Source organism: Tympanuchus pallidicinctus, unplaced genomic scaffold (assembly GCF_026119805.1).
Source record: "Tympanuchus pallidicinctus isolate F22 unplaced genomic scaffold, pur_lepc_1.0 scaffold13, whole genome shotgun sequence".
Lineage (NCBI taxonomy): Eukaryota > Metazoa > Chordata > Aves > Galliformes > Phasianidae > Tympanuchus > Tympanuchus pallidicinctus.
Genome location: NW_026294648.1, coordinates 16,896,132 through 16,914,517, shown reverse-complemented (window position 1 = coordinate 16,914,517; position 18,386 = coordinate 16,896,132). Strand labels below are relative to the sequence as shown.

Sequence of the window (18,386 nt, the reverse complement as noted above, 5' to 3'; positions counted from 1 at the left end):
CTCGGCACACAGCCCTGCGCAGCCTCCACCAGTGGGTGGGAGCAGTGGAACGTTTTCATTTCCATCCTGCGGCTGAGAACCACGCTCAGCTGTGATCGCTGCTGGAATAACCAGCACTACTGAAACCAAAAGTCACAGGAAGATGGAAGGAAAGGCAGCAGCTGAGAACACAGCGCTGCCAGCTGCACGAGGAGGGAAGCCAAAAACGTGACAGTCAAACTGGCAAACCAAAGCTTTATTTTTTGTTTGAAGTCTTCGCTACAGTACGTAGGACTGCGCCCTCTCTATATAATTAACAATCATTCCTGAAAGATCTGTATTTGGCACCAGTTTGTGTTTTACCTCAAACACTTTGGGGGAGGATTCATTTCAAATCGAATTTGGTTTTCTAACAGAAGAGGAGCTGCCATCATGAAGCCAATTAGCTGAGTTATTGGAGAAGCTTAGAAACAAAACAAAAACGAAGTCCTTATCTAAACCAACACATTACAGAGCTCCAAAACAGAGGTCAAACATTAAAAGGCTGATATAGGCTCAAGTGGTTTATAAAACCTATAAAAAAAGACTACACCAGCAAATATGCCCTTCAGTCCGCACAGTTTAGAAATGAATGCAGGGAGCAACACTCGCTAGCTGGAAATCTCGCCATGGGAGAACCACACGTATACCAACAGGAGTACCCAAATCAAACGTTAAAAGGCTCCAATTCCCAATCCGTAAGAGGAGACAAACGCGTCAGAAGATTGCATCAAATCCAAGGAATCATAATTGGCTGGGCAGGTCCAACTCCCCCCACCAACCGCCACGTCTCTCACACGGCTCAACCCCATTCCAATTCCTCATGGAATAAAAGGATCCCAGGCTCTATAGAGTCTTTCCCTATCATGCAAGAAGTATGTCTGGCTGTGCTCTAATTACCATCATGTATCACTTCAGCCACAGAGTACCAGGCAGATTAAGTAGAAATGCACAGTTTTTAGCTCATCATCTCTGCACAAGTGTTGGAGAGGCTCAGTTCCTGGACAGGTCTGGCTGGGCACGCAGACAAGTCTCTTCATGCAGATTCGCTGGCTTCCACTGGTTTGATCATGTGGTCCGGCTTGTTGCCAGCAGCATAGTGATCCCACATCTGCAGATAGAGCCGCTCCAGGTCCATCGTGTACTGCTTGGTGTTGAACAAAGGACTGGATATTCTCTGCTTCCACACTTTGCCACGTATTTTTTTCAGGCTGCAAAAAAGTTGAAGCCAATCAGGAACGCTTCCCAACTTTACGTACTGTTTGCTTTTCAAACGTGCTCCAGCAGACCCAGAATTGCCAGAACAAAAACAGCAACTCCCACACCAAGCTCACGTGGCTGCTTCACCCCCTCATCCTTTCTGATACAGACCAGCATTATCTCTTCACACCAGCTGTGACATTAAGTTGTCACACCAACTGTACTGCACTAACTTACTGCACTGTTTTCACTTACAGTAAATGACAAACTGTCTCATCTTCAATCTAAAAGAACAAGAACTGAAATACGGTGCACTTTTTATCAGACAAGAGTCTGCACTTGAGCAATTTCTTCAGCACTGCAGCATTGTTACTGGAGCACTGTTACATTTACTGTAAAACAGAAGCAGAGTTCACTGCCAGACTCTAAGATGACTCTCAGGATGAGAACTGTCTTACTTTCAACATTAAACTACGTGCAAGGTTACTGATAAAACCCAGCACTGTGTCCCAAAACAGGGCTTTCTATTCCTGGTGCTACCCGGTACAAGGTTACTTACTATTCCAGATCAGTCCCCAGTTTCACAGCAATGTCCTCATACTCCTGCCTACTTTTTGCAATAAGCTCAAGACAACCAAGGCAAGTAAGCTGGGAGGCAGCGACTCGTGATGCCAGTGTTTCACCTACAGAAACAAGCAAAGTCAGGTAACTGGAGTCATCAAGTAACACGCTACAGAGAGCAAAGCTGCCTTCCTGCTGCTTCTGCAAGAGCAATTGAGGAAGTCTGCCAAGGCTGCTCGTTATGGTTACAATAAGGACATCAAATTCACCCACTCCATCCAGGTTTCCCACCGCATTACCTGGCATAGTGACCATAGGAGTCCCAGCCCAGAGCACATCCATGCCCGTTGTGTGCCCGTTGCAGAGCGGAGTGTCCAGGCAGACATCAGCCAGCTGCCCTCTCCTCACATGTTCTTCCTTAGGGGCAACGGGAGAAAAAATGATTCTGTTCTGGGAAAGACCCAAGTTTTGGGCATACTGCTGAATGTTGGGTTCTCCTACAGCTGGGAAACGCAGCAGCCACAGCACGCTGTTTGGAACTCTTTTTAGGATCTGTGGCAAAAATCAAGAAGGAAATACAGACAGTTATTATGCAGTCAGAAACCTTTCCTTTTCTGCATATACACTTCAGAATAAATGAATACTACTGCATCCCGGGGGTTTGATCTCAGTTCCCAGGTCCAGGCCCTGGAACGTGTTCAAAGGAGGGCAACAAAGCTGGTGAGGGGTCTGGAACACAGGCCATATGAGGAGAGGCTGAAGGAGCTGGGAATGTTCAGCCTGGAGAAGAGGAGGCTCAGGGGAGACCTCATTGCTCTCTATAACTTCCTGAAGGGAGGCTGCAGTGAGCTGGGGGTCGGCCTCCTCTCTCGTGTCATCAGTGATAGGACCAGGGGGAATGGCTTCAAGCTACAGCAAGGGAGATTCAGGCTGGACATGAGGAAGTGTTACTTTTCAGAAAGGGTGGTCAGGCACTGCAATGGATGCCCAGGGAGGTGGTGGAGTCACCAAGCCTGGGGGTGTTCAAGGAAAGGCTGGATGTTGTGTTGAGGGACATGGTTTAGTGGGAGCTGTTGGGAATAGGTGAACGGTTGGACTGGGTGAGCTTTTAGGTCTTTTCCAACGTTTGTGATTCTTTGATTCTATGATCCACAGATACTCACATTAGCCCACATCTGCAGCGTGGAAGGGTCAATCTTGTACAGCTGATTGAAGTTGCAGTATACAACAGCATCCTCTGGTAAGCCATACTGGGAACGGGTGGTAACGATGATGGTCCGTGGAACTTCTTCTCCAGTTGCTGCTTTGTTGTTAATCTAAACAGGAAAAAATACATGTATCAAAACTGTTGGAATGCTGAAATTGAAGGAAATGTGCTCATGCCTAATGGAACGTTCCTGACACACACACTGCAACATGTGCTGGCATCAGAGCTTACTGAAAGCTTATCTTTCACCTCTGATACAAAGACTAAATTGTCTACTTACCCAGAACAAGAACTGAAGTGGTGTGTGCACAGTGCTCGTGGATACCACGATGTCACAACCACCAAGGAACAAAACACTGGGCATTTTCATGCCCTGGCTACGTCTCCCTGCAATTCCAAGTCATCAGAAAGAAGTGGCACATAAGGAGTGCTCCCCTCCTTAAGGTCACCTCACTGCCTTGAAACTAAAAATGAGAGCAAGACTTCAAGGAAGAAGAAAACAGCGTTTAGAGAACAAAGGGATTTTTTTGGTTGTTCATTTTGGGGTTGGGGTGGATGGGTTTCTTTTTGTTTTTCAGTATTTCTAGCCTTGAGGATTAGTAAAATGGAAATATAATTTAAAGTCAGGATTACAGATTTCCATAGTCTATTTTTTGTTTGTTTTTAAGCAACAGGCAACGGTGAGAAGAAAACATCCTTACAGATATGGCAAAACAGGTACTTACAGCCTCTTTTTGTTTTAAATCTAATGTTTTACGGATGTATATATTTAAAGTTTAGCTCACTGCCACTGCTGCCAGCCAAAATAAATGTACTGTTGACAAACTTGACACTCATGGGCATGACTCACTGTCACTGACTCTGTTAGAACATGGAGCCAGTATGTTGAAACTGTAAAGACATGGAGATAAACAAGATAATTTAGTTCAGAAGAAATAGGTAAGAGTGCTACTGAGCCAAAACACTGTGAAAACCTCAACCACAATGCACATTCCTAGTCACCAATGCCCCACATTAGAACACATACAAAGAAGGGTTACCTTACTGTGATCAAATAGAGAAATTGCATTTTAAAAGGGCACAGATACAGCTTAGATTGGTTCTCTTGGTGGTGGAGTGATTAAGACAAGAGACTCTGCTATTTCAGGGCACAGCATTTCCAGGAAAGAAAAAGCAAGCCAATAAACTCACTGATCAAACCAAGACAAAGCCTGTTAGGGCTTACAGGAAAGTCTAAGTTGTGCACAAAAGAATTCATAAAAAGAAACGGAAGCACGGATAAAGAGGTAACAATTAAAGGTCTCCAATGAAGAACAACAGTTTCCTAGAAACTCACAGGGAATTTCCACAAAATTCATATCACAAATTGAGACTTCATATTAAGAACCAGTGTTATTTTTCAATCCTCCTCAATAACAGATGGACTTTCCCCCCAGGTCCACTTTGACTTGGCTCTGATGAGCCAGGATGGACTGAAAATGCATTTTTACCATGCAGACACACAAGGACTCACAGCTCAGCTGTATGCACATACAGAACAATGTTCTAGGGCTGTATGCACATACAGAGCAATGTTCTAGGAAGCCTACAGCTCACTCCTCCCTGTACCTGAAGACTAAACTGGAGAACATTCAGGAGTCAAAAGAAGCCATGTCAAAATCAAAATAAGGCATTTTTTTTAAGAAGGAAGAACTGCTCTACAAGGTAAAAATAATATATTCAACAAAAACAGTAGTTGTCACTATTACCTAAATCCCATGAACTGAAAGCACTGAGAAGTGATGGAACAGAGAACAGTTCTGAAAGATACAACTGACAGTCTTTTCTATGCAGCAAAATTCAATTACTTTGGACTTTAGATACCATTTGATACAACCCCTCTACCTTTGGGGATAAATCATCTTCCACAACATCTGTGGCTTACAGCACATCTGGAGTTTCCCTCAGTATGAGAACTAAACAAATCAACATGACAGAAGAGAGGCATTTGCTTGGAGGTTCTCATTTCTTGTTATGTTAAAACACACAGACACACAGCAAAGCCCAAGAGAAGTGTCTTGAAGTGCCTCACCTGAGTAGTTGCCAGTCCATTACTAATGTTGAATCCATTGATGGTTATCTGAATCTGCCCACGATTAATCATCTCAATCACAGCTTCTGCAATTGTGTTCATAGGAATGACTGGCATACTGAGGGCAGCGTTGCTGTCTGCACTGTCTCCACTATCAGGACACTTCATCTGTGTGAGAAATCCCACAGAGTCAGAGAAAGCAACAGCTCAAGTGCTTGGGACAGAACACACAAAAGGGGCAGCGCTCACCTTAACAATCTTGACGTCAGGGAGGCTGTCCAAGAAAGCCTTCAAGTCGATGCCATTCAGAACAATTCTGTTATCATAAATATGCCCATTGGATTTGAAATCAATGACTGCTTTTTTCTGGGAAAAAAAAAGAGAAGCACACCACAGCTGTTTACAAAACCCCTCACCAAGTACAGCCTAAGATGTGAACACAGAAAAGCTAACACCACTTTCTTCTCCTGCCCTCTGTCTACATACCTTCAGATGGGGGAACATGTTGGCGTGGTCTCCAATAAAGAAAGTGTTTGGCATGTAAGCTAATTTCTCTGAATACTGCTCAGCCACCTCAACTGGAGATGTTTCTTTATCTGTGATGATGTAATCCATGAACAGTGCCCCACTGGTTCCAGGATAGCCTAACCACATTGCCTACGAGACAAAGAGGGAAGATTCCAGTCCCAGGCAGACTGTCAAATGATGCCAATTAGAAATCAATGCACATAAGCTCAATTTTCCACCTTCAGAGTCAAGATCTTTGCTGCGCTGCATCAACTTCAAAGCAGTCATTAACTCCAAACTTTCACCAAGACAGTGAACAGGCAGAAAACATTCTAAAATCGATCCTCCAAGCAAAAGACTTCTAACCCAACTGTGCACAGCTTTAATCAGAGCATTGAGCACCGGGGATTTCAGCTTCCCTTAGCTGAGACAAGAGACTCCTTGACCTCAGAAGGGGATTAACTGGAGAGAAAGAGCCCTTCAACTCGGGTACCTGAATAGGTGCTGGTCTCAGAGCAAACAGCTCATTCCGGGCTCCCTTGGTGTAGCCATTCATGTTAATCAGAATGTTTATCCCATCCTGATGGATGCGGTCTGCAGCTTTCCCATTACATGGTATCTGAAGAAAAAACGAATCAAATCCATTTATGCTTTCAATAACAACTGCAGCTAATCATCAGCTTTCCAACAGATAGATAAAGCAACTGTTTTTCCTTTAAAAGAGAGAGAGCAGTTAAATGCATCAACAAATATGGGAACTGCTGCCCTGTTTTTACACAGAACTGTTGCAGAGGTAGAAAGAACAACACTCCATGAGCCTGACTGCAGGATCTTACTTGAGAAGAATGTTGTTCTCAAGTCTCAGCTTTGCCAAACTGATCTTAAAGAAGTTCTGCTCACATGAACTCAGCATTTTTACTTATGAGAGCAGATCCTCAAACACAGAAGTTTTAGCTATCATCTAATTCTGGGACTGTCTGGGCACCAATCCAGTTCTATCATCCATATCTACTATTCCACATACACACATCCCATGTTGATTCAGATTCTTGTCAGTTATCTGAGATGGAGTAACAACTCCTGTGTACACAGAAAATCCTTACCACACTGTTCAAACAAACTTTAAAAAGAAAACCAAAAACACATCAAGTAACTGGAAACAAGCTTTTGATAGAGGGTGGGAAACCCCTCCACCAAATCAAATCCCTTTTCTGCTTCCTTGGGATAAAATGACCTCAAGCAAGCTTAGACATTTGCAGCTGTGGGATCCTGGCTTTTCCATGGCACTTAGAGACACCAATTATCTTCAGACCAAATGAAACAGCTATTAAATATTTTTTAATGCAACTTTTTAACAATCACCAAGGTCACACAACAGCCACGGTACCCCACGTTTATTAGACATAGCATCAATATATCCATAAACCCTCAAATTCTAAAACCAGCATCAGCCTCATTCCATAAATGACTGCAGCAAAAAATCTTCACCTGCTCATCTGCTTTACATTTTGATTTGCTGCATCTCTCTATCAAAAAGCTCACCTGAGATAAGTCAACAAAGTGATTTGCTTCTGCCATCACTTTCACACGGAAGTTTGTACCATCATCAGGACTCAGGGCATAGCAGAATACCTACAGTAGGAGGCACCAGAAATTGAGCATCTGCAACAATTTCTAACTGCTATCAAACTCTTGTTACAAAGTCATAATGCAACAAAATGTTTTTGCTATAAACATTTGGTATTTTAATCCTAAATTCCTAAAGTAAGATTGCATTTAGTTTCAGCCCAGCTCTACTGCGTTTGTTTGTGTGGCAGTTACCACTGAGAACAACAGGCAGTGGGCACTGAGCACATCAGCATCAGGCCCCAGGCCTACCTAGTTCAGGCATAACACCCCGCATTTTGCACAGACTAAAACACAGCTTTCGAGGTCAAGTGAACATAACAAATTAATTTCCATTAAGGGTTTAATTTTCTAAGAACACCTTCTACGAGATACTATTTTAAAGCTTCAGCACACTGATATTTTTACCTCAAATTTGTCTGGGTTATGCATGCCGGGGATGGACTGCATTAGGTGTGATGTTGGATGGTTTCCAAAATCAGAGCTCACATAGCCGATGCGAAGTCGACCTTCACTGGCCTTCAAATCCTTTGGATGCTCGTATGGCGGCTTGTGAAGAACATTGATCTGCCAAGGCAACACACAAGTGTTCATAAACCAGGAACCAAACCCAAACTCTAAGCACAGACAAAAAAGAATCAAGTTCTTAGAATCAGCCTCATCCAATACTTGAGTAGGCAGGCTGTGGGCATCGGTTTCAGAGCTGCATCTCCTTGGGTCAGTGGCAAGGAAGCCTTACAAAGGCCAATGCCAGGCACTGGATTTTTTGTGAGAACAGGCGGATGTACTTCACAACAGACCTTCACAAAGCCTCCTACCTTGTCCAAACACAGATTTCCATGTCTCTCAGCAATAGCCTTCCTAAAGCTGTGAGAAAGGGGATACAGCATGCTGTGATGAGGGTGGACAGAAGGCAGTCTGTTCTTCTCCAGCTGATCAGCCACAATGCTAACCAGCTTCTTCATCCTTTCGTCATAGTCTGTCCAGTCACAGACAATCTAGAAAAAAGGTAAGAACAAAATATAAAACACAGATCAAATGAAGCTTGTTGTCCTAAGATTTATCAAGAAGCTGAGACCAAAGCCCTTCCAAAAATGAAAGCCAAACTTTCAGTAATCACTGCTGATGACCATACAATCTTCTCATTTAAGACTTATTTACTCTTTTGCTTTGCTTACAGTGTTTGGTTAAGGTGATCAAGCTTTGCATGTAGGTAGAGAGGAATCTTAAGGCTACAACCAACACCTTCCCCTCTCACCTGCAGACAGTGAGCCAAGTTGCAGTAGGCATCAGGGAAATCAGGCTTCAGTTTCAGAGCGGTGCGGTAGGAGGCAATGGCTTCTGGTATATTCCCTGAATCCTGGGAAGACAAAGGAACGAGTCAGTAGATAAAAACACATTCAGGCTAAAGTACCCACAGCACTCCAACACATTCCAAGCATTCACACACTGCTCTACCTTGTGAATAGATGCCAGGTTGCTATGGGCATCAGCAAAAGCTGGGTTAATCTGAATGGCACGGGTGTAGCACTGCAGAGCTCCCTGAACATCCTGCATTTCCTTCAAAGTATTTCCCATGTTCGAGTAAGCATCTGCAAACGTGGGGCTGATTCTGGGAAGGAAGATAACATGTTATGAACAATCAAAGCTTCTCCTTCCTGTCAGGAGAGGCTGGGGCTATCACAAACAGCATCCATTTACCTAATTGCCTCTTTGTAATGCATCAGAGCTTCCTGTAACTTTCCTTGCTGCTGGAGAACGCTTGCTAAATTTGAATGTGCAGCAGCAAACTCTGGAAACACCTGGGGAAGAAAAAACAATTGCCACCTGTCTACCAAATCCCCAGAACATCCCACAACAGAACCAATTTTGTGCATTTCTTCCTCTTATTTTTTTATGACTCAGGTCTGAGCAGACTTCCTTCTGCTTCTGGTAAGGGATGGAAGCAAACAACCCCATGTCATACAATACTCCCAGCTTTATTTCTCTACCTTTTCCCCCACACACCACAACCAGCCTCACCTCCAGAGCCTTCCGATAAAGGCGGACAGCTTCCTCAATGTTCCCCTGCTCCCGTTTGATGTTCGCCAGATTGTTGAGAGAATCTGCATGAGTGGGACAAAGTCGAAGAGCTGTATTGTAACATTCTTCTGCTTCAGCCACCTGCAACAACAACAAAAAGGAAGGGACAGTAAGGGTAATGTTTACACTGTAACATTCCTTCTAACAGCGCTGTTTGAGGTGTTACACAAATCACTCTGACGGGTTTGAAGTGATTATTTCCCGGATTATTCTCCAGGAACACAACAGCACACGTCACCTTCATAAAAATCCACTACAATTGCTGTCCAAAACACCAGCAATACTTATTTTAACATTTTTAAGAAGGTAGAAAAAAAAAGAAAGCACTCCTTACACTGCCCTTCTCCTTCAAGGCGTTGGCCAAGTTGCAATAGGCATCAGGGAAGTGAGGCTGTAGTTCAATAGCCCTCCTATAGGTGTCTATTGCTAGGTCTATCAGGCCTTGCTCATAATACACACAAGCAAGGTTGCCGTGTACAACTGCATGGTTTGGACTCAAACTCAAGGCTCGAAGATAAGCTGCTACAGCTCTGTAACAAAGAAAAAAGAATGTAAACAATCACCCACAGAGTGGCAATTCTATTTACCTCGGCTATGAAAGCGTACATAAAACATTCAAGGGATACATATTAACACACACACCTGTGCCCAGATGCTACTGCAAACACAAAAGCACTGCCTGAATTAAAAACCCCATCCAGGAATCAATTATTGCTCGTGCCATTTTACAGCTATGCTGAAGAGACGTGCAGGTCCTTCTGTTCAGAACCATTAAGTACAGGCTGTATTCCTAGCACATCTGTGCCAGCCTAAGGCTTGCTTCATTTGCAGAAATGCCCTTCTTTGGCCCACTTTACTTGTGGGTAAAGCAACAATCAATGATGTACAGTGCAGACAGTCAAAAGAATTGATTTCTTCTCCATGAGCCTTTATAAAACTTAGAGCTACAGAGAACAGCCACCATTACTGTACTCCAATCAGATGCACTGCACACACAACAAAGTGGATTTTCTTTCAGAAACTAAACCTACAGACCAGGATCCATTTCCTATCTACTTCACCTACACCCTCAGTACTAAAATGTTAAAAACAAGAGTCAAGGGCAGGAAGGTCACAACGGAATGCATTTAACAGGGGCTTTGTCTGCGTGGGGCTTTTCAGTTGTGCTTACCTGTCAAATATTCTTGCCTCCTTCAGGACATTTCCTAGATTGATGTATGCATCCAAAAAGTTTGGGTCAAGCGTTACAGCCTGAAATTGTATGTACAGTTTTGAGCATTAGCACAAAAGCTTTATCTGTGATATCTCAAGTTAAGTGTTGTTTTGGTTGTTTTTATTTTCAATGTACACAAATCAATTATATATACAAATTTATTCGTTTTTAAGCCTGGTAAAGCTGGTCTGTATGACTTTATCTACTGCAAAGAAAGGAAAACTTCAGTGATATAAATCAGTCATAAACACCAAGGTTACTTCATACGGAAGGGACAAAATGCACTGCCTTCAAATTACTTCCTCATCAAAGTCATGCCCTAATCGTCTTCAACAAAAACTTCAAATGAATTTTCTCATCTTTGCTACGTGCACGAAACCCTCAGGGCAACTCCAACAGCGCTCTTTAGTGGCACACAGGCAGCCTGAAACATCCTGAAGCACACAAGTGCACTAACACAGGGTGCCAACGGGACTGTAAGTTCTACTGGTCAAAATATTTCTGTCTCCTATCAAAGTGCTCTTCTATGAGCAGACAGCTGCCTGTGCATTAAAATCCATCAGCAAGGGCAAACAGGCTTAGGCTGTTACCTTTTCAAAGTGATGAATGGCGAGCCAGATTTCTCCTTGGGCATTGAAAACACAGCCAAGATTACTCCATGCCACTGCAAAGTTTGGTTGAGTCTCAATTGCTTTTAAGTAACAGGCCTTGGAACAGTTAAAGAAGAGAGATACAAGGGAAGGGGAATATTTGTAAAAAGAAAAAAATGAGAGAAAACAATTGTTAGTATGCGTTCTCTAACCAGCCAAAAGTGACCCTGCAGTATAGGCTAGCTTGCGCCAAAACTACTGCGCTGCAAACTGCTGTTGGTCCTGCGCAGGCGCAAACCAAAACCCAGGTGCAAGCCCACCATTCTTCAGTTACGCTGCTGAGTCAATAGGACTGCGGTCACCTGCTCACCACAGGAGTCGTCTTAGAAATGGGGAGTGTAAAAATGGAAAAGAAAAAAACAAGGAGCACGCAAAAAAAAAAAAGACTCTGGGATGAAATGGAACGTGGAAGCAGTGGAGTGTTCTGATGTGAATAGAAATTGCTCTCAGGGGTAGGAAAGCTCCTGGAAAACACGCGTTGTTCAGTGTTAGCTGTCCTCGCCAGCTGAGACGCCGCGTCCCAACCGCTGCCTCAAAGGCGCTCGGCCACCTGCAGCCTGGAAACCTCAAATGACAGGATTGCATCCAGGTTTAGGTCCCTGTAATGCAAGCGCGAGAAATCGCTGCGCATCCTACCCAGCACGGCGCCACGCTATCGCTGCCAACTGCTGTGCTCTATGAGTGCCCCTAGGGAGCGTGAACGGCCAGCCAGAACCATTAATCTATCAGACAGGCCCGTACAAAAACGTGCGCGTTCAATTTGCTGTCTGCAATCTGAGAGCATGGCAATCCAATCGCGTGGGGGAGGCCGCAGCCTGGGGCCGGGCGGTCAGCCACAGATTAATCATCCAGCTGACCGTTCACAGGGCTCATCGCACGCCGGGCGCGTTACCGCTGCGCAGCCTTTGCGCTACTGCAGGATCACAGCGCGTCATCAGAAGAGCAGAACGCTGCAATCCAAACAAAGAAGAAAAAAGGAAAAAAAATGAACAACCGGAAGAGTTAGAAGCTTTTACTATTAACTATCTCCAATTACTTCTTTAAAAATATATATCTTTAATTTACGTTTACTTTATTTCTTTGAAAGAATTTGTGGCTACTAGGATTAAACATTCTTACATTACTTGCTCGTAATTAACTATTTTAAGCTGTTTCTGAAGCCACAAGACAGAAGATTCAGGCATGGAGGCAAATGGTTTTGCTGTGGCAGTTACAAACCCGTTACCATATTTCTCATCATGTGACTTTTCGGTGCGTTCCTTGCTGGAAGAGGAGGAGGAGGTGTGTGTCTGCCCTAGATCCAGGCCTCGAGCTCCCTTCAGCGAGGCACCTTACGCATGGAATAGGAGGTTTCACCCACCTGAAACCTTCTAAATACAATATCAGTGGTGAAAAACCAAAAACAAGAGAGAAAATAAAACAAGATCATTAGTAAAAGTTCAACAAAGCAATTGCAATTTTTTTGGATATGTCTTAACACATGGGAATGAGGACAATCTGTCTGTAACAAGGGAGACATGCAGAAGGGAGAGGGTTAATCAGGGCAATTGCATACAGCAGGGACTTTTTTTTTTTTTTTTTTTGGAAGAAAGGCTCTGAAGTATCTACAAAGAAATTAAATTTTAGTTCAAACTGTAAGGAATTTGCTGGCTTGATCTTTCAAATGGACTGATAACCAAAGAAACACGTTGCAATTGACTCGAGATGGTTTTCCTCGTTTATTAAGTTCTCACAAAACGGAATAACACTTTCAAACTAGGTGTCTCCAGAGCTCTGAAACAAAGAAGTCAGCAACCTAAGGCAGGCGCAGTGTCTTGGCCTATACCAGTCACACTAAAGCTGCAGTGAAGTGCAATTCGTGTTAGCTGTCCGCTTGGTGGGCTGAGAACCAAATGTCTCCGAGACCGTTCAACGGTACCACGCATCATTTTCAACCTGGATCTGACCAAATCAATCACGCTGCCCTGGGATGGTACACACATCCAAGTTGGTACGAGAAATCCAAAGAATAATCAACTTTGAACCTAGGCTCCCATCGCCCCCTCAGGATGGCCGCCCTCCCCCATGGTGCTGCAGCCAAACAGACAGCTACGCTGTTCATACACTCCACTTTTGAGCATGCGCGTGGGGCTTGGAGTGACAGACGTGGAGGCCAGAGTGTTTCTCACTTCTCCACACTCCTCACCCCTGCAGCGCGGACGCGTAAGGTGGCTTGTAACAAGACAATTTCTTTGTGCAATCCAAGTTTTAACGTGCCAAGAATTTTCGACTCATCTCGGTGTTCAAATTCTCAGTTTAGGAAACGCAAGACTGCTAGAAGCCACCTTTCCACTACAGCAAGTTTTCTTTGATCAGTTCATTTCCAAACAAACCAGCTTTGTCCTTCCGATTTCTTTATTTGAGGGAGGGGAGGAGGGAAGGCGTGAAGAAAAGTTATTGAGGGGTGCGCAGACTGCAGCTATTGATCATTTACTAGCCTTTCTTCCACCATCGAGGGGAGGGAAAAGTTAAAAAGAATAAATATCTTTAAAAGCCAATATTACAAGGTAACATTTGGATAAGTTTCTTCTCCACTTACAAGCCACAAAGGACTTTAGAAGAGCAGCATTTTCAATAGCACCTGCATCGTACAGGGATCTCGAGCTAACCACAGGCTCTCTGCTTGGCAGCAGCAGGCAAGCCTCAGATTTGAAGGGCTGTTACTTATTTCCAGAAAAGAGCATGGTGGAGCCCCTGCCCAATACTTCAGAATGGTATCAGGTAGTCTAGTTCAGCAGGAAGGCTCGGTAACGTTCCATTTCTTGACTTAAACCAACTTTTAAACATGGACATGCCATATCTTGCCCTGCAACTACTCTGGGGCGTTTCAGTGCCTTCAGTTTGCAGCAGTTTCTCAGACTGTCTGTAGATCAACGCAGATTTGAAGACTTGGTGCAAAGTTCAAGTTTTCAAAACACTGGCGTTTACATGTATTCTACTCAACACCTACCTTGGCTTCTTCCAAGCGACCCAGGGCTTTGAGCAGGTTCCCCAGGTCACTACGAACACAGTACAAGTCCTGAAAAAGCAAAACCACGCAGTCAGCTTCACGCCTTCACAGCTGCCCCCAAGGTCATCACAGAGGCCTCGCAATGGAAGTCCCCAGTCCCCTAAAATTCATCCCAAATTCTTCATAAACCTACTACAGGTGTGATTTTTGGCCGTTGCTTTGTATTTATTAAATGATTGGTTTATTAAATTAAACAACGCCGTTGCTTCCTGTGCTCTTTAACAGCTTTTCTCCCCACGTATCCCCCACCAATCCACCCCTCCTGCCACAAGGCACTACTCACAGGGTTGTACTGAAGGGCAGACACGTACGCCTGCACTGCTCCTTCCATATCTCCTGCAGCTACCAGCGCAGCAGCCAGGTTAATGTATCCATCAATGAAATCTGGTTTGAGGCGCAGCGCGTGCCTGTAGTGCTCGATGGCTTCCTGCAGCTGCCCACGTTCCTTGTACACGTTGCCCAGATTTGAGTAGGCTTCGGCCAGCAGTGGGTTCTGTTTAATAGCCAAAGTGCTGAAGTGAGCAGACCTGGAGAAAATCAGACAAGTTAACAAAGACAACTGATTCTGTTTGCCTGTCTACTGTCTGATGAAGCAAACACCCAGCAAACACATCTGGACTTACTGAGCTACCTCACGTGTAGACTCTCCTTGTTTAACCACCTCCCCTGTTCCCACTGCAGGTTCTACTGAGAACGACAATCCAGCTGCAATCAGCAGGATTCAATTCTTCTCCTCAAACCTGAGCTCTACGTGCATGGACAAAACATCACAAGTACTCTGTTAAGCCTCTTCAAACCTGCACATGCTTTTTTCTGTGCCATGTTTCACTTACAGTTTTTAAGGAACAGGATATAGCAGACAGATTTAGGTTTAAAATTCTGTCCTGCTCTCCTCTGCTTATTTTTCCCCATCTGAATCATTACTACAGCTTCACTCGGAAGCCTACACAGAATAAATCCCAGTTACAAGTTATTACTTCCTTCACCAGCACAGAGATTTAAAGTTCCAGAGGCTTGACAGACACAAGCTAGGTCAAGGAGAGGCAGGCAGAAGAAACAGACAACTCTGAATTAAGCAATGCCATCTCACAGCAATCAATCAGTCAGCCTCAGAACTTTTTAATATTAATCCCACACCGCAGGTGGAACACATGAAAACTTCTGTTCACGTGTGCAAATAACTCAGGGGCATGCAAGCGTAAATGGGAAAACAGCATGAGAATAACAGCATTATCTGATGCTTGCTGCACAGCTAGCAACTCCCACTTGTATTCCTCTCATCCTAAAAGAATTCAAGAAACAAGAGCATTATTTTGGGCCAGTCATCACTGCCACCACGCAGTCAGCACGTGCATTCAGTGCTAAAGCCAAGGTTAGATAAGCACTTTTCCTGACTGTGCTCGGTACCACGAGGAGCACAAAACAAGCTCACAGCATCTCAATCCTACCTGTCCAATCTGCGACACTGGAAGTGAATAGACGATAGCAATAAAAGCACACCAGTATTATCAGGCTCTTGTCTCCAAAGCTGCATGCAGTGTCTCTCTGCTGCTTCAAAGTCTCCTGCCTGATACTCACGATGAGCCAACTCCGCTAACCCTTGGAAGGAAAGCATACGTTTCGTTGGTTCTGGAGAATCACCAAAACATTTGGGGGGGGGGAAAACAAAAAGTTAGAGAATGGAAACGAAACCAAAGAAACCAAACAGAAACAAAATGAATGCAAAAAAAAAACAAAACAAACCAAACCGTTTCAAACTAAAAGATGAAAACATTTGAAATTACACAAAAGAATACAGCAGGTGGAGGTTTGTGCATCTTCAGGCCCCAGCTGCTGCTGCGGGATTTCATCAGTTAACATTTGGAAACAAAAGCCATTGCAGTTACACAACTTCAAGTGTTTTCCAAGTTAATAGAAAATAGTTAAGATAATCCTACTGTAAAGCGTTACTTGGGCTCACAGAAGCAGCAGAGCCAGACGGAACAATGAGTTTCCTTACCCCTCCCCCCAGGCCGGGAATGTAACACTTCCTAGCACTGAAAAGCTCTAAAAACCTCACGGGGAAACGCAGGACCACAGACACAGACTTCAAAGGACTCGAAGCAAAGGAAGTTCTGCTGTGTCGGTAGATTCGTATCTTGTGAAAGCCCTTAAAGAAAAAGGCTTAATGCACAGCATTCCTTTAAACCTCCACTCTGCCTGTGTTATCTGCCACGCAAAACGATTCCTCCATTGGAAAGACAACCCATGTGAGAAGCTCAGTCGTTGCCGTACAGTTTTGCATTAGAACAGACAGAGCAGCTTAGGAAAAATTCACAACTGCTCATTAGAAAGAAGCCCTTCAGGCTGTGTCTTTACATCACTCGGTCCTGCTGTTAAAAGCTCTGAGTACTGCAAGCACCTCTTATTTTTCCTTCTGAAACCCAGGACAGGAAGGGCAGCATTGCGAGCACCGAACCCCATCCATTCAGCACTTCCTATCTGGTCCTATGGAGTTCTACACTTCTAATATAACGAACCACAGAATGGTTCGGGTTGGAAGGGACCTTTAAGATCACAGAGCTCCATCCTCAGTGCTATAGCAGGGACACCTCCCTCTAGCCCAGGTTGCTCACAGCTCCATCCATCCAACCTGGCCTTCAGTGCTGCCATACAGGGGGCACCCACAGCCTCGCTAGGCAACCCATGCCACTGTCTCCCCACCCTCACGGTAAGAATTCCTTCCTGCTATCTATCTCCAATTGAAGCCTCCATGGGGCTGGCAGCAGGGCAGGCCGGGGAACAGTGCTGAGCAGGAGGCTGAAGGTGGTGACCTTGGGGCTCCCACGGCACTGCATTCCGGCCCTGCATCACAGAATGGCCCGGGCTGGAAGGGACCTCAAGGATCAGAAGCTCCAACCCCCTGCCACACGCAGGGCCACCAACCTCCACATTTCACACCAGCCCAGGCTGCCCAGGGCCCCATCCAACCTGCCCCTCCATGGACAGGGCATCCACAGCCTCTCCGGGCAGCTGTTCCAGCATCTCACCACTCTCATAGCAAAGAACTTCCCCCGACATTCAACCTCAATCTTCCTCAACTTCAAACCATTTCCCCTTGTCCTGCTGTCATCTCCCCTTTCCAAGAGTTGATTCCCCTCCTGTTTGCAGGCTCCCTTTAGGTACTGCAGGCTGCACTGAGGTCACCCCACAGCTTTCTTTTCTCCATGCTGAACAAGCCCAGCTCCCTCAGCCTGTCTTCATAGTGGAGGTGCTGCAGCCCCCCGATCACCTCTGTGGCTCCTCTGGACCCTCTCCAACAGCTCCCTGTCGTTCCTGTACTGGGGGCTCCAGACCTGGACGCAGTGCTGCAGATGGAGCCTCACAAGAGCAGAGCAGGGGAGAAATGCTCTCCCTACTCAGGGCATCCCGGCCGCCCTATCGCCCTCCCACCTTCCCTTCACGCTCCGTTCCGCCCCCTCCCTTCCCCCCCAGCACCGCCGTTTATTTCGGGCCCGCTCTCCGCCCTGCCTCCCACCGCCGCCGGATCGATCGATCTATCGATGGATCAATAAACACAACGCCCCGCACATACGGCCCGGCCCGGCCCCACGCGGCCGCTTCTGGAAAGTTCGGCCGGGAGCGGCGCCCGCGGAGCGCTGCGCCTGAGGGGAGACGGCTGTACCTGTGCTGTCAGCCACGTTCCCCACGGAGGTCGCCATCGGGGCGCTGGGCCGAGGCGGCGGAGAAGGACCGAGCTGCCCGCGTTCCCGTCGCGCTGAGGCGGCGGCGGCTCCCGAAATGGCGCTGGCGGAGGCGGCGGAGAGCCGAATGGCTGCGGCCGGACCTAGCTCCCCGCGACAAATAGTCCGGGCGGAGCCAGCCGGCGGGGCGCCGCGCGGCGGAGGGATACGGCGGAACTACATCCGTCTCCTTCCGCCGAGCGCCCCCCCTCCCCTCTCTCTCTCTCACTCACACACACACAGGCGCCGCAGCGGCAGCGCTGTCAGCTGAGGGATCGCTCCGCGCGGAGCCATTGCGACAAACGCGGTCGCACTGCGCATGCGCCGCTGTTCGCCTCCGCGGCACGTGCAGCGTGACGGTTGGGGGAGAGGCGGTGGAGGACTGGGGCTAATTGCAACTTAAAATTAACAAACGGGGCAGCTACTCGCTGCAGGAAGCTGTGTTCCCCATCACAAACCACACCTCCAAGAGATAAAGAA

The 18,386-nt window shown here is 45.9% G+C and overlaps 1 protein-coding gene across 2 annotated transcripts; it reads right to left on the bottom strand.

Moving 5' to 3' along the window:
* Positions 1 to 220: 220 nt before the first annotated feature.
* OGT (O-linked N-acetylglucosamine (GlcNAc) transferase) lies at positions 221 to 18,002 on the bottom strand. Of its 2 annotated transcripts, none has more exons than XM_052673543.1 (22): positions 17,849 to 18,002; positions 15,633 to 15,813; positions 14,468 to 14,711; positions 14,125 to 14,193; positions 11,076 to 11,192; positions 10,444 to 10,523; positions 9,607 to 9,802; positions 9,213 to 9,353; positions 8,892 to 8,992; positions 8,649 to 8,802; positions 8,449 to 8,550; positions 8,009 to 8,188; positions 7,599 to 7,757; positions 7,107 to 7,196; positions 6,058 to 6,183; positions 5,544 to 5,714; positions 5,307 to 5,423; positions 5,058 to 5,225; positions 2,943 to 3,095; positions 2,079 to 2,331; positions 1,778 to 1,901; positions 221 to 1,229 (listed from the first exon to the last, which is right to left on the bottom strand). In XM_052673543.1, the coding sequence occupies exons 1-22, from the start codon at positions 17,883 to 17,885 to the stop codon at positions 1,055 to 1,057; spliced, it is 3,138 nt and encodes a 1,045-aa protein (XP_052529503.1). In that variant the 5' UTR covers positions 17,886 to 18,002; the 3' UTR covers positions 221 to 1,054. The 2 variants fall into 2 exon arrangements, with proteins under 2 accessions (XP_052529503.1, XP_052529504.1); XM_052673544.1 differs by having other exon boundaries at positions 15,633 to 15,783.
* Positions 18,003 to 18,386: the final 384 nt, after the last annotated feature.